Source organism: Sebastes fasciatus, chromosome 16 (assembly GCF_043250625.1).
Source record: "Sebastes fasciatus isolate fSebFas1 chromosome 16, fSebFas1.pri, whole genome shotgun sequence".
NCBI classification, from domain to species: Eukaryota; Metazoa; Chordata; class Actinopteri; order Perciformes; family Sebastidae; genus Sebastes; species Sebastes fasciatus.
In genome coordinates this window covers 31574663-31600902 of record NC_133810.1, presented here as the reverse complement: position 1 = coordinate 31600902, position 26240 = coordinate 31574663, and the positions used below count along the sequence as shown (strand labels likewise).

Below are 26240 nucleotides of genomic sequence, written 5' to 3'. Positions count from 1 at the left end.
TGGAGCAGTCCGAATAGAGCTGCGTGATAATCACGGAAAGGCATTAATGAATGTGTGTCTTTGTGGATAATCTCAAGTTCAGCATTTTTCTAATTTTTCCACTTAATTTGAAAGCTGTGCTGTGAGGTCCTGTAACTCGCTGTGGAAACCACAGCAGACCACTTGTGATGGAGACGCAAACTAAATAACAAAAAGCATTTAAGATTGAACATTAAAAGGCATAATTGCTATAAAAATGTGTTTAAAGGTGCTAATTTATGAATGATCTGCATCGAGTGTGAAGGTCAGAGGTCAGAACGGTTCTCCTACAGAGCTGGTGTGGATTCAAAGTCTTGCTAGAAGCACAGTTAACCATCCAAACAAACTTGTGACTCAATTAGCAATAAAAGAAATACAAAGAAGGTCTCACAGACAGACAGACAGACAGACAGACAGACAGAGAGACAGACAGACAGACAGACAGACAGACGGCGCCTGTGTGCAGTACAAGTATGAAATACTGTATTAAAGCACAGCTGTGCAAAATATAAATATATAAAGTTTAGCCAATTATTCTGGTAGTTATTCAGGTGAGTTTAACTGTTTTTATTTATTTTCTGCATCTGGAACTAGCAGAAGGCCGTACAGATCTGCACGGTGACAACCAGGGTCGGAAATCAGCACCCGCCACCCGCCAAATGCGCAGTGGCGGTGAAATCATCGGGACATCCGCCACTTTGGCAGGCAGGGAAAACACTAGTGATGGAACAGAGAACCGTAGTTGTCTGCTTTCTTGGCATCTCATGCCTCCGTGACTATCGATTCCTCTTATTGATGCTTTCTGACAGTTCCGCTGCACAATGACGCAGACGCACGCTGGATCATGTTTCAGTTTGATGGGACCGGAGACACGGCGGAGAGGAAAAAATAAACCTGAGGGGGAGCACCCTTTTCTTTCCCTGATAAAGCGACATTGTGAACAACAAACCTGTGTTTAAATGAGCAGGAGGAGAGTTAGTAACGTCAGCTGTTAGCAGACGTTAGCAGCTCAATCCTGACTGGATAAGTAACGGAGCTACTAACATTAACGGAGGTGCCATTGAGTTATTATTATGAGGCGTTCACTGTCTGCTCAGCAAAATGACCACTGGGTGAAGGTAAATTACAACGTTATCATGATGCGTTCAAATGTAATCTCGTAAAAAATAAGTTTTTGGCGAGAAACTTGAATAAATCCAGTTGTTTGAAGGAGATGTTTTAACATCAATATAAAATAGATATTAGAGAGAGAATTATGAATTTATGTTTAACTTCCTAACAACTTACCAAGATTTTTTTTCAATCAAAGCAAATATTTAAATAATCATAATCTTTTGAATTACGTTTTTTATGCAAATAACCACTATAGATGACAATAATAAAGTACAGTACAGTGCACAGTTGACCCGTTATCAAACTTCATTATATCATAAATATGGATTTCTTTAATCTAATTGGCCCAAAATAACACGGAGGGTTGCCTACTGTGGTCTTTGCAAATATATATATATACAAAGTCAATTTGACCTGGGAAGACACAAGTTGCATGGTCGACGGGAAGACAATAGGGGGGGTAAAAATGTGGTAGTTGCGTGTGCACGTGTTCCTTACCTGAACGAGCCATACTCAGGTGGGGGCTGGTATCGGACTTGGAGCACCTCCCTCGAGTGCTCCCTCCCTCTCTGCTCCTGGTAAAAATGGCCTCCAGGATCCTGCTGCTTGGTGGGAGAGCCCATTCCTTTGAAGGGGTAGTCCGGAGGCGGGCCGCGGTGCTGCGGCTTGTAGTAGTCGCCCGGTGGCCCCGGCGGGGGCAGCTGGGGAGAGAGCGGGATGCTGGTGACGGGAGCGTGGGCCTTCACGCCGCTGGTGGCCAGCGAGAGCTGCATGAGCCGCTCGCTGAGAGACCGAACGTGTCCTTGCTTCAGATCCTTCAGCCCGTCGTCCTGGTGCACCCTCCCCGTGCCGCTCACCCGCTGCACCGTGGGGCGACCCTCGGTGCGCACCTTGGCGCTGTTCATTCCGGTGACGTAGAAGGCGGTGCCCACCGAGGCGGGGTGAGGAGGCTGATTGTTCTGCTGCTGAGGAGGAGGAGGACCGTGGCCACGGAAGTACTGTGACTGCACTTTGGCTTCTTCGTACGTAGGGAGGTCCTCGGGGTTCGGGCACTGCCCACCACCTCCGATGCTGCCTCCTCCTGCTCCCCCACTTCCAGGCCCTAAACATCCTCCCCCTCCACTGCTCCCGCCCCCTCCTACCCTGGCGGAGCCCAGCTTCTCCAGGCCGTTGTCCGTCTGCAGCTCTTGTCCCTGGGGCTCCTGACGGGCAATGTGGGGGGTCATAGAGTGATCATCAGAGGGGCCCACCTGTCCCTGTCCCGGGTAAACTCCTCCACCTCCTGGTTGTTGTTGTTGTTGTTGTTGCTGCTGCTGTTGCAGCACGTAGTTCCGGTTCATCTGCTCCTGCAGGAGGCGCTGCAGGACGGTGCTGCCTCCACCTCCGACGCTGTTGGACGACTCCTCGGCCGCGGCCCTCATCTCTGCCTCCCGCTGGCCACGCACCTCATGGAAGGACAAGCTCCGCCCACGGTCGATACTCCCTGAGAGGACGAGGAAGAGGAGAAAGGGGAAAGAGTGAGAAAGAGGAAAAAGGAAGCGGTGTGACAAAGGGAGTTTTATAAGGGTGAAGAATGTGGAGGAAAGGAAAGAGAAACTATTGGACCGTCCACCATCCCCGTCCCCCTCGTAGAAGGAGACTGGAGGAAGAACAACCCGAGGAGCCAAACCATCAGCAACACCCAGAGGCCTCAAACCCAAATCACAAACCCAAACATCAACTCAAACCAGAGAATGAAGACTGTGACGGCCATGTGATCTAAAACTGAAGTATTGTTTACTTGTGATACTGATAAGAAAACGTCTCAGTGCAGCAACACAAAGCAGCAGACGAGAGTTTAGCACTAAAACTACTGTGATTTAATGCCCGAACAACGGGTACGGTACCGATGGAGTTTACTGATGTGAAATAATCACAGAAGGTTCTGGTTGTTGGAGGACTAAAGTAGAAACTTTACATGATGTTACAGAGTTGTGCATGAATGCAAAACCTTTAAGCGTTGAGTAAGATCGAAGGACATTTTTGAGTACGCCTGAAGGGCCTCTACAACGTGACCACTGCAAAAATCTGCATTTGACTCACTACGAGGGATGTCACGATGACTTCGGTACCAAGTCGATGCCAAAATTCTAAAAACGTGACGGTACTCTTTTTCTACAGTACCTATGGTACCGTACGAGGCCTGTAATGGGCATTGTGACCGGAGGTACTGGAGATGCGATTCTTCCGGATCTGATGGGGCAGCATGACAAGTGTTCTCATCTGCCGTGAAATGACGGAAGAAGAAGAACGCCTAATAGCACGGAAAAAAACAACTACACGTGAAAGATGGCAACAAGTGCAGCTGCAGCGGTAGCTCCGCCACTAGCTCCGCCTCTAGCTCCGCCACTAGCTCAGCCACTAGCTCTGCCTCTAGCTCCGCCTCGACTCGTTGAGAATACAAATAGCAAGAGTCGGGTATGGAAGTACTTTGCGTTCGAGGCGGATCATCAGGGCTTCGCAGTCATCCGGTCAACTTTCTTTAGAAGTTCCGAGTCAAGTCGCTTTTGCTGTCGCTGCTCCTAAACTATGGAACAAGTTCCCCCCTGATATACGCACTATATTACTGACCTAGTACTTTTTAAATCTAAGCTCAAGACTGTTTTATTTAGATTGGCTTTTAATACCTATATGCAAACTGTGCTAAAGAGCCACATGTGGCTCCGGAGCCACAGGTTGCTGACCCCTGATCTAGTGTCATCCAAAATATGACTGTTGACTGTACGACACCACATCAGTCACAAAACACCGCTCTCAGTGAGGCTACATGGACTCATTAAAGTGATTACATGCATTTGAACCACCAGGATCATGAAGCATTGAGGAGCACCTTTAGGATCACAGTGGACAGGAAAATTATCCATTTTACTAGAAATGTATGAGAATGAGAATCCCCCGGCTGGGACACACACAAAAAGAAAGAGGATGATACAAATTTACATGGAAACAAAAGCTGGTGATTTTGGAAATAATCCTCACAGCTGAACCCAAGAAACAAGAGTGGAAATGTTCACACAACGTTAAAGACAGAAACAATGTGAAGTGTTCTCAGTTGCATATCCAATGTTGTCAATTTGAAACCACCTGGGATGGATCTGCTGTGAAGGTGCAAATCAAATAGGATTAATTTCCTCTTCAACAAGAGCCTGTATGTAACAAGCAGGGTCTGAAATTAACTTTTTTCACTTTTGAAATCTCTGCGCTAAATGATGGAATAACATTTTAGATCTGAAGTTATTCAATGTTTGATATATTTAGCATAAACAAACATTATATACACGGTAAATTACAGTGTTCGAATTACACCGTGGAGGGAGGGTACTGTACACAGTACTGTACTGTACTTTATTGTCAGCTATAGTGGTTATTTGCATAAAAACACACAATTCAAATGATTATGATTATTTAAATATTTGATTTGATTTAAACAAAATCTTGGTAAGTTGTTAGGAAGTTAAACAAGTCATAATTATCTCTATTATTTATTTTATATTGATGTGAAAACATCTCCTTTAAACTACTGGATTTATTCAACATCATGGTAACGTTGTATTTTACCTTCACCTTATGGTCATTTTTACTGAGCCGAACGCCTCATAATAATAACTCAATGGCACCTCCGTTAACGTTAGTAGCTCCGCTATTTCTCCAGTCAGGACTGTGTTGCTAACGGCTGACATTGCTAACTCTCCTCCTGCTGATTTCAACACAGGTTTGTTGTTCAGAGTGTCGCTTTATCAGGGAAAAATAGGGTGCGTCCACTCAGGTTTAGTAGTGTCACGCTGTTGAGCGCTTTTTGTCTCCGGTCCCAAACTAACTGAAACATGATCCAGCGTGTGTATGCGTCATTGTGCAGCGTAACTGTGGGAAAGCATCAATAAGAGGAATCGATAGTCACGGAGGCATGAGATGCCAAGAAAGCAGACAACTACAGTTCTCTGTTCCATCACTAGTGTTTTCCCTGCCTGCCAAAGTTATGGCTGTCCTGATGATTTCACCTAATTTCAGACCCTGGTAACAAGTAAAGGGGGGGGTGGGGGGGGGCTGCATTGATATCAGTGTGGTTTCTTCTGACAACACTGAACGTTAACAACGACATCATTATACACCTTTTTTTCTACAGAGTAAAGAAAGAGATTATTACATTTAGCGCTTTCTGTTTTTCTTCTCATTCTCAAGGAGGAAGATGCTTTTTTCCGAAACATCTGTAAAAAAAAAAATTAAATGATATAAGACAAAAAGAAAACAAATGTTAGCTGAGACGGGACGTCATTTCTCCACAAGCTGAAGAGACAGAAGAGAAGATTACAAGATTAAATAGGCTGGGTGGTGGAAATCCAGATGCACTAAAGCTCATTTTAAACTTAAACTCATTAGACGTTTTTAAAGATACAATAAGCAACTTCCATCTTGAGATTTTGACACGATTTCATCTGCGCTGCCACATCTGTTCGCTTTGCTTTGGTATCTCAGATGTTTCTACAGATAGAGATGCAGATGTTATCTGACTCAGTGGCTCAACATCAATAAATGTTTTCTCTAGAAAAATGCAACCTTTGTAAATTGCTGAGGACAACGAGTTGTTCCCGTCTGGTTTCCATCAGAGGCTCAGCAGCTCAGAGAGCTCTCCTCACAGTCACGTGTAACATCTTGTCTCAGTATGATTGTGGTGATTATCTATTGTCATTGATATAAATAATAAAACACATCGTCTGCCTCTGGCTGCAGATATGTGGTTCTGTGTGTGTGTGTGTGTGTGTGTGTGTGTGTGTGTGTGTGTGTGTGCATCCAGACAAACAACACAATTTCCCGGAAAAAGTGTCTCTCCACTTGTTGAGTCATTGTTTTCATGCTTCACTGTGATTGGCTCAGCTGTTTCAGAGCTCTGAGACCAGTGATGTCATTGGCTGAGAGAGCATTTTATTAATCACCACACCCTCTGATCCATCTCCCACTTCACTCAGCTCTGCTGCACATACAGTATGTATATATACTTTATATATACATACACTGATCAGCCATAACACTCAGACCACTGACAGGTGAAGTGAATAATATTGATTATCTGGTTGCCATGGCACCTGGCAGTGGGGGGATATATTAAACAGCAAGTGAACATTTTGAACTTTGTGTTGGAAGCAGAAAAAAATGGGCCAGCATAAGGATGTGAGCGACTTTGACAAGAGCCAAATAGTGCTTGCTAGACGACCGGGGGTCAGAGCATCTCCAGAACTGCAGCTCTTATGGGATGTTCCCGGTGAACCGGCTACAGGGTCAGACCCGAGGCTCATTGATGCACGTGGGGAGTGAAGGCTGGCCTGTGTTGTCTGATCCATCAATAGAAGAGCTACTGGAGCTCAAACTGCTGAAGGAGTTAATGCTGGTTCTGATAGAAAGGTGTCAGAACACACAGTGAGGAGCAGTTTGTTGCGTACGGGGACCGGTCAGGGTGACCCGTGCTGACCCGTGTTCACCGCACAAAAGCGCCTACGATGGGCACGTCGTGAGCATCAGAACTGGACCACGGAGCGATGGAAGAAGGTGGCCCGGTCTGATGAATCACGTTTTCTTTTACATCCTGTGGATGGTGACGAGTTGGAGGTGTTGACTCGGCCTCCAAATTCTCCAGATCTCGATCCGATGGAGCATCTGTGGGATGTTCTGGACAAACAAGTCCGATCCACGGAGGCCCCACCTCGCAACTTATACAGGACTTAAAGGATCTGCTACTGACGGCTTGGTGCCAGATACCACAGCAGACCTTCAGAGGTCTAGAGGAGTCCATGCCACCACGGGTCAGACCTTCAGAGGTCTAGAGGAGTCCAGGCCTCCACGGGTCAGGAGGACCTACTCCATATTAGGCAGGTGGTCATCATGTTATGGCTGATCGGTGGATATATGGGCCGTAGCCTATTTTTTTTTAACCATACTACACCAGAACATAATCGGCTAATATTTGCATTAAACTAACAATAACTAAACAGAAAACTCATTATCATACTGATCCTTGGTTTATGCCCACAACACACCCAAAACCTGAAAGCTTTCAATAGAGTGCAACGTCTGCGCTACGGAGTCGGCAAGTCTCTGCCCCAACAAATCAGCAGGAAATGATACGTCTTTGTTGAGTGCTTGGTTACCGACTGTGCATGTGTGCATCTCTTACGTTGGGTTTTAGTGATGTTCTGGCTGCTGTTGCTGCTGTTGCTGCTGTTGCTGACGTCGAGCTGAAGTTTGAATAAAGTCTAAATGTGCACAGCTGTCGTCGGAGTTATTGAACTAACATCTGTTCAGCCAGCGTCATTTTCAGTCATTGACCATCAGAGCTGTAAAGAAGTGCCTCAACTTTACATCAAGTATTGTCAGGCTTTAAAGGTAATTCAACAAATTTGAATTCAATCTGAAATGTAACAGGAAGCCAGCAGCAGGGTGATGTGGAAACTCTGTGTCTGTGTGAGTCTCAGTCAGTTAGCATGCTACAGCCTCCTCAGAAGAATACAGATCATTACAGTATTCAAGATGAGAGGAGTCAAATCAATGGAGAATGTGTTCAAGCTGTTAGAAAGATTAAAAAAGGAAGTAGTAACAAGACTTAATAAACTACCTTAAAATCTTTTTCAAAGTTTAATCTGAAATGACCCCGAGGGTTCTGGGAACCAACTCGGAGTTAGTGGCCGGTGAGCCGCAGTGATGGTGTATACTGTAGTGTCCTGACACTCCCTCCCTGTCTCCCTGTCCTCCTCTCCTTCTGTCCTCTTGACTTCCTCCTTTCTTCCACCTTCACAGATCTACCTCTGACTCCCATCTCTCCTTCCTGCCTGTCCTCGTTCCTATACGTTCTTCTTTCCCAAATATCTCATAAGTCTTCTCTCAGTCTCATACCTACCTGTATGGCTGCTCTCACCGCGCTCTCTCCTGGGCGTCAGTGGGAGGAGCTGCCCACGCTGCGATGCTGCGGCGGGCCCGCCAGGAGGCCCGGGTGGGGCTCGGCGAGGGTGAGCAGGACGACGGGGCTGATGATGATGATGTAGTTGTGGTGGAAGAGGAGCTGGTGGTGGCCTGGTGGTGGCAGGTAATTCAGCTCTTGGTTCTGGTCTCCCTGCAGGCTCAGCGGGTCCTCAAAACGCTCCGAGATGTATAGGCACCGGTCGGCAACGCTCTGCTGAGGAAATACAGGAAGTGGGGTTAATTTTCACTGCCACGGAGAACTAAATCTTTCACCTCATTTACTACGTGAAAGGTTATAATGAGCTTTCTGTAATCAGGTGTATTACAGATACCCGATTACCCCAGACCACATCAGAGGTCAGCAACCTGCGTCTCTTTAGCTCCTCTCCAGTGGCTCCCTGAGGATTTATGAAAATGTTTACATGTTCCATGCTAACCCTGTGGTGTAGACTGTGAGGAGATGGAGCAATGAGGCAAAGATGGAGTTACAGGCCTGCTCCGAGTGTTTCGGAGGCTACAGCTACAGATCTGGATGAACTCAGACATCTTGTATCAGGTTTTGTGAAGAGATGTGTGCCGACTAAAAACCTTCTGCACGTACAATAACAATAATCCCTGGTTTACTGCAGAACTCAGGCAGCTTAGTTAGGCCAAGGAGGAGGCCTACAGAGGTGGGGGACAGACTCCTGTACAACCAGGACAGGAACACCCTGACAAAGGAGATCAGAGGAGCAGAAAGAAGCTCCATCGATAACCTGACAAACAGGTTTGGCTGTTCTGAGGGTCTGTGGAGAGGTTGTGCGTCAGCTCTTTTCAGAAACAGAAGATCAGGAAGGCATCGTGCCCAGACAGCGTATCACCCTCCTGTCTGAAAGTCACAGATCACTAGAGCTGTGTGAAGACGGGGGGATCCACCATCTCCCAGGATCTTAAGTGGGCATTCAACATCGACACCATCAGGAAGTTCATCCTGCCTCAGGAGCTGCTGATCCAGTTTAATCATCCAGTGTGTGGTTGGATCGGGAACAGACCACAATGGACTGCCAGGACTGCAGAAAAAAAAATCACTGGTGCCAAACTGCCCTCCATTCTGGACTTGTACATGTCCAGATCATGGATGTATAAAGAGAACTGGATCCAGCGTTGGAGGCGGGGCCCCGTTCATTCCTATGAGAGTGTCTCAGTGGAGCATGAAGCCTAAATGGCTCCACTTCCGTCTGGAAAAGTACCCGGATCTTTGGGCACGTGGAACATGCGCAGTAGCGTCCGCTCGGTCACATGACTCGGTCACGGGGTCCCAACGTCACGCCGCCGTCACGGCTTGGCGCTCCAGCCTCGGTCTGGGTCTCACTCACATGAACGGAGGAAGAGAAATAACTCTGGATTCAGCTGTTAGTGCGTTTTACAACTTTTAGAACCTGATGATTTAAATAAGGGCTACTAGAGTGTTCATGCTGGGGAGTTGATTCACCTCAAAACAACAATGATCCTCTGAGTTACAGACGTCTCTTTCCCAATGGAAGTCTATGGGGAAAAGTCTTTTTGGGCCCGATGGTATCACGTGACGGACACGGGAGTTGTAGTATCGCCTTTTGGCCACTACGAAAGTCCAGATCAACGACCGGGGCTCTTCCTGGGGGCTTGGTCCAGAGTCAAGGCCTATGGAAAGGAGGCTGGGTCATCACGCGACACAGCCGCCACACGCTCCTGACGTTCCCAGTGTGAACGAGGCATAATGGTCTGTCACCATGTCAGTGAATTTAAACTACTGCTTTGAATCTGAGTATATATATATAGAGACATTGAGCTATACCTGAGGAATAAGGCTCATCATTGTTACCGTGGTTTTGAATTTGGTATCGAGAATCGTGGAGATTCCCTTGTATTGGTATCGACTACTAGATTTCTGGTATTGTGACATCCCTACAACAAACACCACTTGTATTTAGACAATGTTGTTGGTCAGTGCTAAAAGAAAAAACAGAGTCAAATTCCTTCTATGTGCTCACTTACATGCTTAGCCAATAAAACTGGACTTTGGTGCAGCTGTACTCTGTAACACTAAACTCCGTCAAACACCGTGAAACCGGCAACTTATTCAGGATGTAAAATGTAAAAAAACAAAGTCAGTCTGTCTGTCAGTCCTTAGATGACAAGTATGCACATGCTTTTCCACACGAACACATTCTTTGGTCATCACTCATTTAATCTTTGGTTGTTATTGTTTTAAACTTTAATAGTTTTAGTCCTAAACACTCTCGCTGAGAACACATCGCTGGCAGCTCTGAAAAAGAGTCAATATATATGATAGTATACCCCGATGATAACAGATACAACTACATGCTCAAGATAAAGTGAATCTAGTGAAATCGATCCGGTCGTAACAGCAGAGAAGCTGTGAACTCTTGAACTGAGTGTCTGTTCAGGTGTTCACTTAATGTCCCGTTTGTGCAGGAAAAGAACAATTCTGCAGGAAAGTTCTGCTTTTATTTGTCTTTGATGAAAGCTGAAGTTGAAATACAGTATTTTAATCTCCTCTTCACACAAAACCACTTAATTCATTTCATTTTCTTTCCCACGAACACCTTTTACCTTTCTCCTGAATTCAGCTCCTGATCCTGATCTCTTTTAGAATCACCGGCTAAAACTCACTCAGAAGTTTTGAAAGTGATCCTATCTGTGTGTCTTCCACAAAAAAAATAATCCCTGTATCATCTGATAAAAAACACCCAAGTGAAAAACTGCGAGGTAATCCAATGTTTGTCTGTTTCATGGAGTGTCTCATCTATCTGTTTTGTGCGGGCGCCGCACCTCTCTTTCCATTCCACCCCCCCCTTTCCCTCATTCCGACAGGTGGGGCCGGGAGGTAGAGGCAGGTGGATCTGGCAACCGTTCAGCACGGAGCCACTCCTTCATACCTGTGCTCTCTAGTGTAACTGCTTTACCAGCGTTTATAACACCGACCATCAACGACAAATCAGGAATCTGCTGCTGCTGACTCACAGCTGATTCAGACATGACAGGAAAAGACGGGATAGACTGTCAACATATACTGTCATGTGGTCACATACGCTAGACCACGCTTCAGCAACCTTTACTATCAAAAGAGCTATTTTAGGCAAAAAACATAATACAAAATAAACAAATAAAATCTGTCTGGAGCCGCAAAACATTTGATCTTTGTGATGAAGGTAACACAGTTTATAGTCTGAGTATATAGTATATAAGTCTAATGCAGTGAGGGACAAAGAGACAATGTACTACGGAGTATTAGGGCCACATTGAGGGAAAGAACATCTGAGATTTACACAATAAAGTCAGAAGTTTATAAGAAAAAAAAGTCGTAATATTATGAGAAAAAAGTCAGAACTTTACGAGAAAAAAAAGAAAATAGCACGTGAAATTACTGCTCTATAACGTTATGACTTTATTCTCTAAATCTCAGATTTCAATTCAATGTGGCCCTGATACTCCGTCGACAATGATAAATACAAATGTAAACAAAAAACAGTTATTCATTTCCATTTGTATAAATCCTCTGGGAGCCACTGGAGAGGAGCTGAAGAGACGCAGGCTGCAGACCCCTGGGTTAGTCAAAAATGCAAAGGATGCACTGCTTTCATTTGTCCAAATGATCTCTTTAGTAATTAATGAGGAACAGGAAATGTCTCTTGCATGTTTGATATTAACAGGAAAAAAAATAGTTGTTTAAATTCACCACACTTCATTATTACCTATATTTTCTTTTCTTTCTTTGAGTTGAAACTTTGAGCTCAGAATAATTTATCAGATTGTTCTCGATAATCAAATTGTTTCATCTAAAGTACGAATATTTCTCCAAATTGAAATCTTATTTTGTGTAATTTACAAATATACAAAGACACTGAATTTCTTTCTCTCCCAACCAACTGGTCTGTATGTGATGCCTCCAGACTAAACCTTCGTTAACCAGCCCGTCACTATACAGTTACTGTGAGTCCTGTAAACACTGTTGATAGAAATCTCCAGTTAAGCAGATTACAGCGAGCACATGAACGTTCTCAGTGGAACCTTGTGTTTGCCACTTAAACAACTTTAAAGGTCCCATATCATGCTCATTTTCAGGTTCATGTTTGTATTTTGTGTTTCTATTAGAACATGTTTACATGCTTTAAAGTTAAAAAAACACATTATTTTTCTCGTACTGTCTGTCTGAATACACCTGTATTCACGCTCTGTCTGAAACGCTCCGTTTTAGTGCACTTCAATGGATTTTCTTTTTTTTATAATAATATTTTATTTCAAATATAATCGCATGTTCAGATGCTTCATTACAGTTCTGCAAAAATACCTTACAGTATAAAAATAATACAAATAAACTGTAAGGAAAAGAAAAGATGAATAAAAACAAAACAAAACAAAAAACATTCGGGGTCTGCTAAACAACTGGAATACATTTTAAATGTCTTTTAAGTTATCAATCGTAGTCAAATATGTTTTAAAATCTTTAAAAATAAAACAGGAGGGTATTCTTTTAAGACATATCATTTTATGTATGTCATATTATGATAATAATCATATTAATTAGTAAATCTCATCTGCCGAAAAAACTGGGATTGCTGACAGTGAGTAATATCTCAAAGGAACTGCGTTGCTAGGCAACAGTTTGGGTCCATGTTTACTTCCTGTCAGCTGATGTCATTTACACGCACACACTGCAACAGGAAATAAACTTTTAGTATGTTTACGTTTAAAACCGTGAAACGGTCTTAATATTGTAGATTTGTGACATCACAAATGGACAGAAATCCTGACGGCTTGTTTCAAACGTTTCTGAACACGGGCTGTGTGTATCTCTCCGTGTATTGAGTGTTTTGATACTTTCACAGTATTTATATATTAACTTAAAACCGATACCACTTTCAGACCGAGTACAAGTACTTATATTTGAGTACTCGCCGATACCGAGTACCGATACGAGTACTTCTCTGTGCCTAAAGACCCTCGTTAACAGCCAGCTGGAGGGTGTGAGCGAAGGTGCATCCCGGGGCCGTGGACAAAGTGTCACCGGGACTGTCCTCAGTGCGCCCCAACCGCATCGTGCCCCCAGGGCGGGGCTCAGCCTATGTAAAAGGCGCCAGGGGTCTTCGGTGATGTCTGCAACCCACCTGACCCATCTTGAAACACGGACCAAGGAGTCTAACGCATGCGCGAGTCAGAGGGTGCAAGCAAAACCCTGTGGCGCAATGAAAGTGAGGGCCAGCACGCACCGGCTAAGGTGGGATCCCGGCCCCGTGGGGTCGGGCGCACCACCGGCCCGTCTCGCCGCACCGACGGGGAGGTGGAGCGTGAGTGAGTGCGATAGGACCCAAAAGATGGTGACGAGAGGTTAATGTCACGCTCCCGTAAAGTGGTATCGGTGCCGTTGTATCGGAGCCGTTTTGCGTGTACGAGTACATGAGCACAGTATCGGACCCGATACCTGATACTGGTATCGGTATCGGTGCATCCCGACATAAAAGACATGAAAATCTCACTTTTTTACAATTATGGGACCTTTAATGTTTTTCCATGTCCCTGAGGACCCCTGTTTTGGTACGGTTGGCTTTCACACCTGATGAGAACCGTACCCGAGTCCACATGATCCGTATACTCCAGACCACCTTTTCAAGTGGACTCGAGTACGGATCGACGAACCGTGCCCGAGTACAGTGCGGTAGCGCTCACACTAATCAAACCGAACTGGACTTTTGGGGTACAAGTGACACTCTGATCCGGGCCCCGTGTCCCTAATGTGAAAGCACCGTTAGTATGTTTACGTTTTAAAACTGTGAAACGGTCTAAATATTGTAGATTTGTGACATCACAAATGGACAGAAATGCTAACGACTTGTATGGGCTGTGTGGATTTCTCCGTGGATTTGAGTGTTTTGATACTTTTACAGTATTTATATCACTTTAAACCTGCTTTATCTATAGAAGACATGAAAATCTCACCTTTATTTTTTTTTTTTTACATTATGGGAGCTTTAATGTTTCCCCCTGGAACCACTTCACTTTGTGTTTCACCCACACCGGAACAAATCCAAAACTTTAGAAGCTGAAAAAGCCGCTTATTGGGGGTAACAGTCAGTGAAGGAAACACCCACCTACTCACTAAAGCTTCAGCTGCAGAAACTTTATAAGTCATTAAATCACATTCATCACCGGATGAAAACCAGTGTGACTCACAAGAACCGTTAAAACAAAAGAAAGTTCTGGAGCAGCTTCAGAAGTGTCTGATCAGTGTGCTGCTGGAACCTGAGAGTTTAATGTGTTCAGTAAACGTGCAGAGGGACACTATAACTTTCTAACGAGGCCTGAGTCAGTAAACGCAACAGTTTTTTACCTTTTCAGAGTTGTTTCTTCCGTTTTCTTTCCCAGGTCCTTCAACTCAGCACAAACATCCCTCGCTTGTTATTTTCCCTGAAGCTGAAAGCTGAAGCGGCTCCTCTAGATCTGGTTCTGGTCTTGGTTCTGGTTCTGCAGAACAAACTCTCTCCTTCTCTCTTTCTTAGTCTACAACAAGCAGAGAAGCTGCTGCTGTCGGTCGCTGTTTCACTCGTCGCTCCGGGGAATAAAGGAGCTTGTTGGCTACAAAGTATCCAAACTGCCCCGAAAACGTCATCATGTATCCGGTGAAAAGATACAATGTAACCGTTAAGTAGAAACAAGAAGGAGAAGAAGAAGAAGGAGAAGAAGAAGAAGGAGAAGAAGAGGCAGGAAGCTCCCCCTGCCTGGTCCGCAGTATGAGAGGAATGTCCAGCCTTCCTCCTCCTCCTCCTCCTCCTCCTCTTCTTCTCTAATGGAAACTGGAGGAAAAGTTTTTTTTTGGGTGGGGGGGAGGCAGGGAAATCCCTCCTCCTCTTCCTCCTCTCTTCTCTTTTTAATGGAATAAATCTAATTAGGCTTATTATAAAACAATCATATCAGCCCATTAAACAACAAGCAGTGATGCATAAAGCACAAACATATATATATACAACCTAAAATATGAAATATAATACAGTAGGAATACTGTGCTCAGTAAACTTTCAACATGAAAACATGTTTAACTAGTTTAAGAAGAGATGTGACATCATCATTATTCAGCTCATCAGGCTGTTGTGTCGGTGTTTGAAAGAAAAGGATGAACAAAAAGCAGAAATATGAGGATTAAAAAAGAGCAGAATGACAAAGGGGCTTTTGTGAGGGGGTTTGAGCAGCAGACTGTCGGCCCCCTTTCTGCTGCATTTATGGGCCCACGGAAATGTGGGAATTTCGACCAACGGCAACACAGTTGATGGATGATTGCTCTCTGGAACAGGGGTCAGCTACCTTTACTATCTAAAGAGACGTTTTAGGCAAAATTAAAAAAAAGAAAAATCTGTCTGGAGCCACAAAACATGTGATCATTGTGATGAAGGTAACACAGTTTATAGTCTAAGTATATAGTATATAAGTCTAATGCAGTGAGGGCTAAAGAGACAATGGACTACGGAGTATTAGGGCCACATTGAGGGAAAAAACATCTGAGATTTACAGAATAAAGTCATAACTTTACGAGAAAAAAATTGTAATATTAAAAAGAATAAAGTCATAACTTTACGAGAATAAAGTCGTAATATTAAAAGAATAAAGTCATAACTTTTCAAGGAAAAAGGCGTAATATTACGAGAATAAAATCATAATATTACGAGAAATAAAGTCGTAATATTACGAGAATAAAGTCATAACTTTACGACAAAAAAGTCGTAATATTACGAGAATAAAGTCATAACTTTACGAGAATAAATTCATAACTTTATGAGAGAAAAAAAGAAAATAACATGTATAATTACTACTTTATAATATTGACTTTATTCTCATAATATTATAACTTTTTTTCCCATAAACTTGTGACTTTATTCTCTAAATCTCCAATTTTTTTAAAGTCCTCAATGTGGCCCTAATACTCCGTCGTACCGTCTGGTCTTGGGCTTAGAGTGCCAGTAAAGCAACAGTGCAGCGGTTGGATATAAGAGGATGGACTTCCTCGCTGGTCAGACTGGAGTCTGTACTGGAGCTGGTGAAGCAGTGACATGGCTCGACCTGCACAGACTGTAAAGGTGCACAATTTCATCCTCACAGCTTTGGCTGAAAAAGGTGAAAGCAGTGCAACAGAGTCGTACCATTGTATGTAAATATAGAATACAACCATTCTGGTGGAGAGAAAAATCTGTTTTTATGTGAAACGATACAGAATGAAATCACTATTTTTCAAACAGCGGATATTTCTTTTGGTGGTAAATCAAAGGCCCAGCAGGTGAGAGAGTTGCATGCTGTAGGAAAGAAAGGCAGTGAAAGACTTAGTGCACAACGGTGTCCAAAAATAAGCCACTCTCGGAGAGCAGTAAGTGTACCTGATTGGACGTAGTGAGGTTAAAACACTCCACTAATATAAACACAGACTGAGCATGTGACCACATACAGCACAAACACAACTATCTTGCTTTAGAATATTATTTGTTTTCAGTCACACACATCCATAAACCAACGATATTGTAAAGCTGCACCAGGAGCATGTTTACTTCTCATCACGGCGAACCATTTTATAAACCACGTTGCTGTTTTAGATTTTTTTTAAATGTATTTTCTGACCATTTCACCCGTCTCTGGGTCTCCATCAGGACCCCCGAGCATGTTATAAAATATCACTGACAGTTAACAAACAGCAGACGTAGCTTATACCGGAGCTGGTGCAGCAGTTATTCTGTAAACTCTACAATTAATATTGGCAAAATAATATTCTACGGTTCTGCTCATTGATGTCTTATGTCCTTATTTATCCAATGGAGAGGAGAAAAAAAGATCTTAAAGGACCAGTGTGAGAGGATTTAGTGACATCTAGTGGTCAACCCCTCCCTTTCCAAGTGCAACGGAGAACTACGGTGGTACTTAGTACTTATCTAATTCATGGTATAATGCATGGTCACTTCTCATACACCCTCGGGGGGGGGACATCCAAACATAAGCCAGTGAAAAATATTGAAGCGTCTCATGAAAGGCAGCAACCAAACACTTCATAAAGAGAAACTTGGACTCACTGATGTCGGCTGAAGCTCCTCACCATGTTATAAGATTAGATGAGGACTCCTTCAGTCATTTTAAAACCTTAAAGGGACTGTTTGTAACTTGTTACACTCTTATAAATCATTGCTGGTCGGTGTCTCATGGTTGCTCTCGTGTGGCTGCGCTGTTCAGACTCAGACTCCAACACAAACTCCAGTGAAGCACCAAAACCTCTTGGTTGTATCTAGTGAAGCCCGTCTGTTAAACAGTGTTGGCCGCAGTCGGAGGACGCGGGGGAGACCGTAGCTTTGGTCTCCAGGACCGGAGTCTCTGCTGTACTCTGCTCCTCTGCCTGCCTTCACTCACACACCGCGCTCCTTCTCTCTCTCCACCTCTCACGTGCATGCTGCTCACTCCACACTGCAGAAGAGTTAGTTTAGCTCTGAGAATATCTAGTGAATGTTCAGTGGACGTTTGTGCAGAAATAACTGCTGCAGCTCCTCCAGACTAACAGAGGTTTCCCGTGTCTTGTGAAGTGACGGGGCTCCGCAGAGAGAAACGTCATCGTCTCCGACCAAAACTCCGGCGTCTCCCCCGTTCCCTCCGGCCGCGGTCGGGAGGCCGAGGCGGGAAAAGCCAACACTAGGATCAGCATTGATTCATGGAGAGACCTTCGTCTGGTCAGCTAACATTACTGCCAAGCAGCTGAAATATAGAGTGATATTGTGCTTTTAGCTGACGTGTGTCTCCTCACTGTGTTGAGCGATGCTCCTTCATGTCTATGTAGAGCGAGCACAAGCGCCAGCAACAGGACGCTGACTTTAGTTGACTTGACGGACACAGGTGAAGCTGTTAACAAGACATTTAGGATTCTTACTAACAGTCCCTTTAAATATTTGTATATTTTTTACTACTCAGAGTCGACAGATTGTGAAGTTTACCGAGTGTCGCTCTAAACGTCTGTCAGCATTACAGAATGTTTCCAGTGATGGTGAGACTGTGTCTCCAAACTTTGTAACTTTGATTGTATCTAGTGTCCTTTGTGAGCATTCATGAATTTGTATGTGCGCATCTACACGCATACAGTGCATGCATTCAAACACACATTGTACCCAGTATCCCAGTTCATAACAGCCTCGTGTGTGCTCGTCCTACAGCAGCTCTACTCGTCCCGTATTGTCTGACACGACCTGGAGAGACACTTAAAGAGGGGGATGTGATTTTAGAAGATGAAGACTGATTCTTCTCATAGTGTCAGACGGCCTCCTGGGTCCAGAATGATGTGTTTATGGTTGCTTTGCAACTATTGGTTATTTTCATTATGAATTATTCTATGAAGCCATCATTGAAAGAACTCCAAAGATATTTAATTTCAGAGATATAAACAGAGTAAATCAAGTCCTCCCAGTGGGAGAGAGACTGGAACAAGTGTCTGGACATTAACTCATGACTGAATTATAAAACCTTGTTGTCAACTTTTCAGTGATAGATATCCTAACCCAGATATTACAATCACAACAAACATGTTAAGAACTCGTGAGAATCACACTTGTACATTTCTATACATTTGGCTCCACACTGTTTTTCTTCTCTCTCTGTCAGCACCATGAGGCCGTGCACGTCCAGCACCCCCTTTCTGCCCGAGGCAGGGATGAAATATCATTTCAGGCCATCCTGTCCGTGGGAACTAAACGACCACACGGCACACGAGGGGAATCGGTCCGGCTGGAGGAGTTTACAAACCGCTAAATAGTGAGCATGTGAAAGAGGAAGCAGTGAACAGAAGCTCGTGTTGAGCTGGTCCGGCAAAACCCTCGCAACAATCGATAGCCAATAGCGAGAAGTATTAGGAAAGTAAGTGAGCTTACTGTGTGAATACTTCCACTATTGACTGTGTTTGTACAGTTTAAAGAGTCATATTCTATATATGCACACTGAGAGATAAGAAACAGCGGCGGCCTGCCACAGTGACTGTTCGGCAGTCAGTGAAAAGCTCTGCTGCAGCATGGAGCTTCAGTCCCATATAGTGCCCCCCCACGTTGTGCACAGAAACCTAGTTAGTGAGCAACCTGCTCGCCAAATCCTCTCCGTGCACCTCGTTGCTCCGGCTGTGGCGGTTCACAGTTTGCCAGAGCAAAATGAAGACAAAAGAAATGAAGGATTTGATGTAATAGTAGTAGCAAAAACAATTATCTGTTTTATGGGGGGTTCCTTTGGACAGAGCCAGGCTAGCTGTTTCCCTTTGTTTCCAGTCTTTATGCTAAGCTAAGCTAACCATCCTTATATTTAGCGTACAGACACACAGACAGGAGGAGTGGTATCGATCCTCTCGTCTAACTCTCGTAAGAAATTCCCCAAAATGTTGAACTATCCGTTCAAATAGAAAACAAAAGCGTTGCAGTTGAATATAAATATTGGATATTACTAATTAGGGATGATTATAAGGCAAAAACAGAACTAAATATGGCACCAAAATTGTAATTCAAAACCACAGTTGTCCCCCTCGACGTTAGAGTTGACTGACCGTCTAGACAGCCACAATAAAGCAGCAACAAGCAGGGTTGACTATTGATGGTCTTCTCCCCAAAATAAGACCATCAGAAAGCTTCAGCTTATTCAGAACGCAGCTGCTAGAGTCCTCACGGGGACCAGAAGCTCAGCGTACATCCCCCCCGATCCTTAAGTCACCACGCCGGCTTCCCGTCAGCCACAGAACTGAATATAAGACGATGCAAAATGCATGTTATTACTTAAAGGTAGGGTGGACCATGTTGGAAAGGTAGCATCATTGGAAAGTAGCATGGCCTCAGGAGCTCCGTCTAACGCCCGTCCCTCCCCGGCGGGGAGAGAGGGCCACGGCCCCGGGCCACACCTTCACCCCGAGCCGTTCCAAGCCGAACATTTAGTGTAGTTATTACGTAATGCGGTGTTGTTATATAATGTGTTGTTATATGTGTTTAGGGTGAACTATGAATAATAATCCTGGGTGGCACACATAATCATGGGGGGGAGGACTGGCTTTAGGTTGCTCCATGAGTGAAACAACGGTGTTAAACGGTGCAGAGTTTCAGCAGCACCAACTGAGGAACGTCTCTTTAGCCAGCCTTGACCTCCTTCAGCCACGGAAGCGTTACGTTTCATTTCTCCTTTATGATCTCCTCATATTTGGGTGGCGGGTCGCTGTATGACGGTGCTGAGGTCTCATCGCCGCTGCTCTCCAGGTGTCCTGTCACTTCTTCATAAGACGGAGGCGGCGTGGCGCCGGACAGCCGCGAGGCCACCGACTGGGAAGAGTCCTGGACGTAGAGCGCACCAGTGTTCTGCTGCCGGAGGCCGTGGGAGTCCGACTGGGCACCTCCTCCTCCTCCTCCTCCTCTCTCAGCATCGCTCACGACCACGGTGGGACGCGAGCCGGACTCCTGGTGGGAGCTGTCGCCGTGCGCTTCCCGGTGAACCAGGATGCGCGGCAGGCTGCGGGTGCCGCGGTTGTTGGCCAGGTAGCGGTTCTGCGTGTAGGCGGGCCGTCGACGAGTGGCCTTCTGAAGCTGGCACCTCCAGAGGAGGAAGAGGCCGATGATGATGAGCAGGGCCACGCCCAGCAGAGGGACCACCATGTAGACGGTGTCGGCGCGCTCGGAGCGCCCCTCGTTGTTGCTGCTCACCGTGTAGATGCTGCGAGTTTTCCAGAACTCCATCTAGGAAGCACGAAGGAGACGTTAAACATGTTTACACCTTCATTTGAAGCTGTTTGCTCAATTCAAAGTCTAAAGGCTGAAACTGGACCTGAGGGGAGGAATGTGATCACTGATCAGCTGCATGTATAAAGTACATCAACCAGAGGGCTATTTCATAAAGCAGTACATCACACACTGACATGGGACTCACTTAAAGGGCCTTTTATGTGGATGTCCGATCACTGTCGATGGTAAATGTCCTCAATTTGAAGCAATAAATTCCTCAGTGAGCGCTACATCATCTCCTGCTTAAACCATTTTTCTTTCACTGTAACTCTTCTGTCTCTCTCACACACATTCAGTGTATTTACACCAACGTCCTTCCCTCCTCTTTCTGTGCACAGTTTGTGCACGTGGAGTAACGCACACCTGTCATTTGTTGACGCAGCTACAAACATGGCACATAAAAATGTGATCACATAGAGGCCTGAATCCAGATCATGATTGTATTTCAGTTAATGGTGCAGCCCTGGTGTAAATGTAACCTGACAGTACGGTTAGTATAGTATAGTATATATATATAGTATAGTTGCTTGTAGAGTTGCTGTGGTGTGAGCAGCCTGTGCTCCGGCTCACCGTTCTCTCTTTGTTCTCAAACACCTCGTTGGCCTCTTCGAAGCTGCAGCTCTCTTCGCCGCACTCCCTCTCGATGTTGCCCTGCCTCAGCTCCTCCAGGAAGCCGTTGGCTCGAGGGAATCGCTTCAGGACGGAGTGAGCGTCCTTACCGTCGAGGAACGCTGCAACACAGAGATGAAACTAAATCAGCCAGTGACTCGGGTTCTCCGACACATTCACACAACAGGTCTACATCGTTCTGGATGTCTCAGAACCTTCTGAAGCACTTTGTTCAAATGCCACAAGCAGAAGTCCAGATAATCGTTTTACAGAAGCTGTGAAAGGCAACGATTCACAAACTTTCTACAGACAGACACTGAGACTATGACAGAGTATTAAGGCCACATCGAAGGAAAAAAAAAGAATCTGAGATTTTATGAGAATAAAGTCGTAATATTACGAGAATAAAGTCAGAAGTTTACAAGAACAAAAGTAATTTCCTCCTCCACTAAAGAGTCCGTTTCCTCAGCAGGTCCGTGTCGTTCTTATTCAGAGGAAACTCAGTTTCTTACACAATCTTTTCAAGGTCCTGATACTGATGATAATGTGGTGCCGATGTATTAAAGTAGTAGTTTATCAGTAGTAAATCAAATATAGAAATATTATTGATCTGAGTGTGGATGAATGTGTGTGTGTGTGTTGTGCTCACCAGCAGCCATGCTTCTGCTGTTACTCACACTGTGACACCTGCAGGGAGAACACAGCACAACATTAGACCGACAGAATCATTTAACCACCGCCCAGCACGCAGATTCACAGCTCCACAACATCTCCACCATCTCCACAACATCTCCACCACCCCACCATCTCCACAACATCTCCACAACATCTCCACAACATCTCCACCACCCCACCATCTCCACAACATCTCCACAACATCTCCACAACATCTCCACCACCCCACCATCTCCACAACATCTCCACCATCTCCACAACATCTCCACCACCCCACCATCTCCACAACATCTCCACCATCTCCACAACATCTCCACCACCCCACCATCTCCACAACATCTCCACCATCTCCACAACATCTCCACCACCCCACCATCTCCACAACATCTCCACCATCTCCACAACATCTCCTCCATCTCCACAACATCTCCACCATCTCCTCCATCTCCACAACATCTCCACCATCTCCACAACATCTCCACCACCCCACCATCTCCACAACATCTCCACAACATCTCCACCACCCCACCATCTCCACCATCTCCACAACATCTCCACCACCCCACCATCTCCACAACATCTCCTCCATCTCCACAACATCTCCACCATCTCCACAACATCTCCTCCATCTCCACAACATCTCCACCACATCTCCACCATCTCCACAACATCTCCACCACCCCACCATCTCCACAACATCTCCACCATCTCCACAACATCTCCACCATCTCCACAACATCTCCTCCATCTCCACAACATCTCCACCATCTCCACAACATCTCCTCCATCTCCACAACATCTCCACCATCTCCACAACATCTCCACCACCCCACCATCTCCACAACATCTCCACAACATCTCCACAACATCTCCACCACCCCACCATCTCCACAACATCTCCACCACCCCACCATCTCCACAACATCTCCACCATCTCCACAACATCTCCACCATCTCCACAACATCTCCTCCATCTCCACAACATCTCCACCATCTCCACAACATCTCCTCCATCTCCACCACCCCACCATCTCCACAACATCTCCACCATCCCACCATCTCCACAACATCTCCACAACATCTCCACCATCTCCACAACATCTCCACCACCCCACCATCTCCACAACATCTCCACCATCTCCACAACATCTCCACCACCCCACCATCTCCACCATCTCCACAACATCTCCACCATCTCCACAACATCTCCACCATCTCCACAACATCTCCTCCATCTCCACAACATCTACAACATCTCCACCATCTCCACAACATCTCCACAACATCTCCACCATCTCCACATGGGGACGGTGATGACACATTTACTGGCATCTAATCAGGTTACCTGGTTACCTCCACATATTAGCTGATACGCAATGCTGTCATTTTAAATTGACAGCATTGAGCTGAACCCACAACCTTCCTGACCCACTGAGCAAAGACACGTCCAAAAGACATCAAGTTAACGTCTCTGTCGACGTCTGAAGACGTCCACTGAGGAGCCAGAATGAACGTTTTTGCGAAGTCTTTTTTAAACTTTTTTAGTTTTGAGAAATTTGTAGTGTTTGAGATTCCAGTTTGTCGTAACAACAAAGCTGCTGAAATACAGATGTTTGTAGCTTCCAGCAGCTTCATAGAGGTCATCGTTTGGTTACTGAGCAGCAGTTAGTGACCTGAAGTCTCTTCCACTTCTTCTTCTTCTCCTAGTCTAAGGCTGAAGGGTCGAGGCTGTTGTACATATTGTAAAGCTGAATGTGTGATTTGAGCTAAATGAATACTTAACTGATGAAAGCTGCTAAGTGTGTCATCGCCAGCAGCCTCCACACGCTCTCAGCTGTATTCCACTCAGTCTACTTATTTCTGGAGATAATCTACACACTCTCAGAAACCTTGAGAACAAGTCTGTGACTGAACAGCTCAATGACAAACACTCGACCTTCCCCACCGCACAGTACGCTCTACATTAAATGAACTCCAGACGTCGGCACAGAGGCTGAGCGATGCTGATTCACATCTTTAGTACACTGAATAGTTTGAGTGTTTCTGTGATCATCTGGTGGCTGAAATGAAACACTTCTTGACCCACAGTCTTCAATCATCAGAATCGCATTCTGGCCCCAGCTACATGGATGCGTCTGGTCTCCTAAAGGAACTTTCTGCAGCGATGTGGTCCCATGAAACCAGAACCACTTCAGCACCATTCCTGCTCGTAGACCAGTAGAGGCTGTATCATTTATACAAATACATATTATAATATTCTCTTCATTGGAAAAATCCAGTATCTGATTTAACAGTTTCAACAGCGACACCTGCAGGGCAGGCAAGGAAGTGGTGTTGGGGGGTAGAGGAGGACGTCAGGTCTCCGTCCTCCCTTGAGGCGGGACCTCTTCTATCAATTTAATGCATTTAAATTTTTTCATGCTAATCTGTGATTGGCCCAAAATACGTAAAATGACGCTCCAAGGGGAGGTCATCCTCTGTCGGCTTGTAACCGATCAACAACCTGCAGAATACCAGACTGACATGGTGTCGGTCCACTGATAATTCAGCAAGTCGGGCCACCGTATAGTCCCGCCGCGGGGAGTGGACCGAGAGCTCCACTTTGCTAGGGCAGCCTTGGGGCTCGCCGTCAGCTGTCCGGGCTGGACACACAGCGGCACTTCGGTGACGTGCGGCGACCCGATGTGCTGCTGCTGCACTCCGTTCACCTGGTACTGGATCCTGGTGTGCAGGCGACGGGCCGCTGTACGGGCTTCTAGTGACACATGAGGTTTCTCGTCCTGAAGCTGCAGTGATTGTTTTACTGCTTGGTTTTACATTAGAAAGTAGAGAGATAAGCTGCCAACTGGTGTAGTAATTATAATAATTTAATTTATTGTCGGGGTCGGGAGGGAAAAATGGATGAAAAATAGAAGATTACTTATTTGCTCTGTAATTTATATGCCTTGCAATGTTTTTCCAATTAAAACAAAACATAGAGTGAAGATGGAACATCTACTTCAGTCTGACAGTAATGCAGTTTTCAGCTTCTTTTTTCACATTTGTAAGACATGCTTGTCATATTTTCTTTTCTTGCTTATTATCATCATCATTCTTCAGCTATTAACGGCTATAACTGACAGGTCTGTCTGATGTGTATCATAGCTATAGGTTTAATAATGTATGTATTTATTAAAGCCATTTCACTGCTCTCTGATATATATATATATATATATATATATATATATATATATAACAGGAAGTTCATTTGTTTTTATTTATTTTTTTGTTATTTAGCCCTACAGTACCTCTGGCAAATATAGGCTCCTATAAATATAGATGGAGAGAGGGATGAGATGAGGTGGAGGGTTTCCATAGCAACTGAGACAGAGATAGGAGGAGGCTTTGAATCCAGACCAACTTGAGAGTAGCCTAATTAGGATACAGGGAGAGAGAGGGAGAGGGAGAGAGAGAGAGAGAGAGAGAGAGAGAGAGAGAGAGAGAGAGCACTGTTTGAACACAGGTTATATCTGGGATAGTACAACATGTTGGCTCTGTCCTGGAATATACAGCCTCTATAGGGACAGACACAAAGCTATATTCACCATATTTCTACAACCATAACCCTGGAGCTACAGTTAATTGATAAAGGTCCATATTGAGCCCAACAGGTGTTTTAAATAGATGGAATAGATGGAGTAGATGGAGTAGATGGATAGAAACAGGCTTCTTCTGACGTCGGTAACATCTCAGCTCCTTCTTCTGGAACTACAGATGAAAAATTCAACATGTTGACTTTAAGTCCTTTTTTCTTTCCTCCACTCATGAAGTCCCAGTTTGATGAGCTTCAGACTAATTGATTAATTGATTAATTGAAGCTGGTCTTAGTTTGGTCTCCTCCTGGATGATAGAAAAGCTTTCTTACCTTCATTCCGCCTGATATCAGCCTGATATCAGCCTCTCTCTTCTTCCATCTCCAACTCTAGGGAACTCCCACAGCAGTCATGAAAGTGACCGTGATTGGCGTGATCTGTGAGCCAATGGGAGAGGAGGTATCCCTGCGACTGGCCA

At 44.9% G+C, this 26240-nt stretch overlaps 2 protein-coding genes across 5 annotated transcripts in view; both read right to left on the bottom strand.

The window, feature by feature from the left end:
• Nucleotides 1-14927, bottom strand: part of amot (angiomotin) — a 28782-nt gene extending 13855 nt beyond the window's left edge. Inside the window, exons 1-5 of one of the 4 annotated variants that reach the window (XM_074610078.1) lie at nucleotides 14486-14927; nucleotides 8057-8332; nucleotides 7337-7496; nucleotides 5315-5375; nucleotides 1630-2614 (exon numbers count right to left, since the gene is read on the bottom strand). In XM_074610078.1, the coding sequence (XP_074466179.1) occupies nucleotides 1630-2614; nucleotides 5315-5375 (1046 nt within the window). In that variant the 5' untranslated portion in view covers nucleotides 7337-7496; nucleotides 8057-8332; nucleotides 14486-14927. The remainder of the gene's footprint in view (nucleotides 1-1629; nucleotides 2615-5314; nucleotides 5376-7336; nucleotides 7497-8056; nucleotides 8333-14485) is intronic. The other 3 variants (XM_074610077.1, XM_074610079.1, XM_074610080.1) reach the window with 3 other exon arrangements.
• Nucleotides 14928-18511: 3584 nt separating this feature from the next.
• On the bottom strand, nucleotides 18512-26232 carry prrg3 (proline rich and Gla domain 3). The gene is made up of 4 exons (XM_074610935.1): nucleotides 26095-26232; nucleotides 22165-22202; nucleotides 21477-21637; nucleotides 18512-20861 (listed from the first exon to the last, which is right to left on the bottom strand). The coding sequence occupies exons 2-4, from the start codon at nucleotides 22172-22174 to the stop codon at nucleotides 20304-20306; spliced, it is 729 nt and encodes a 242-aa protein (XP_074467036.1). The 5' UTR covers nucleotides 22175-22202; nucleotides 26095-26232; the 3' UTR covers nucleotides 18512-20303.
• Between the last annotated feature and the right edge of the window lie 8 nt (nucleotides 26233-26240).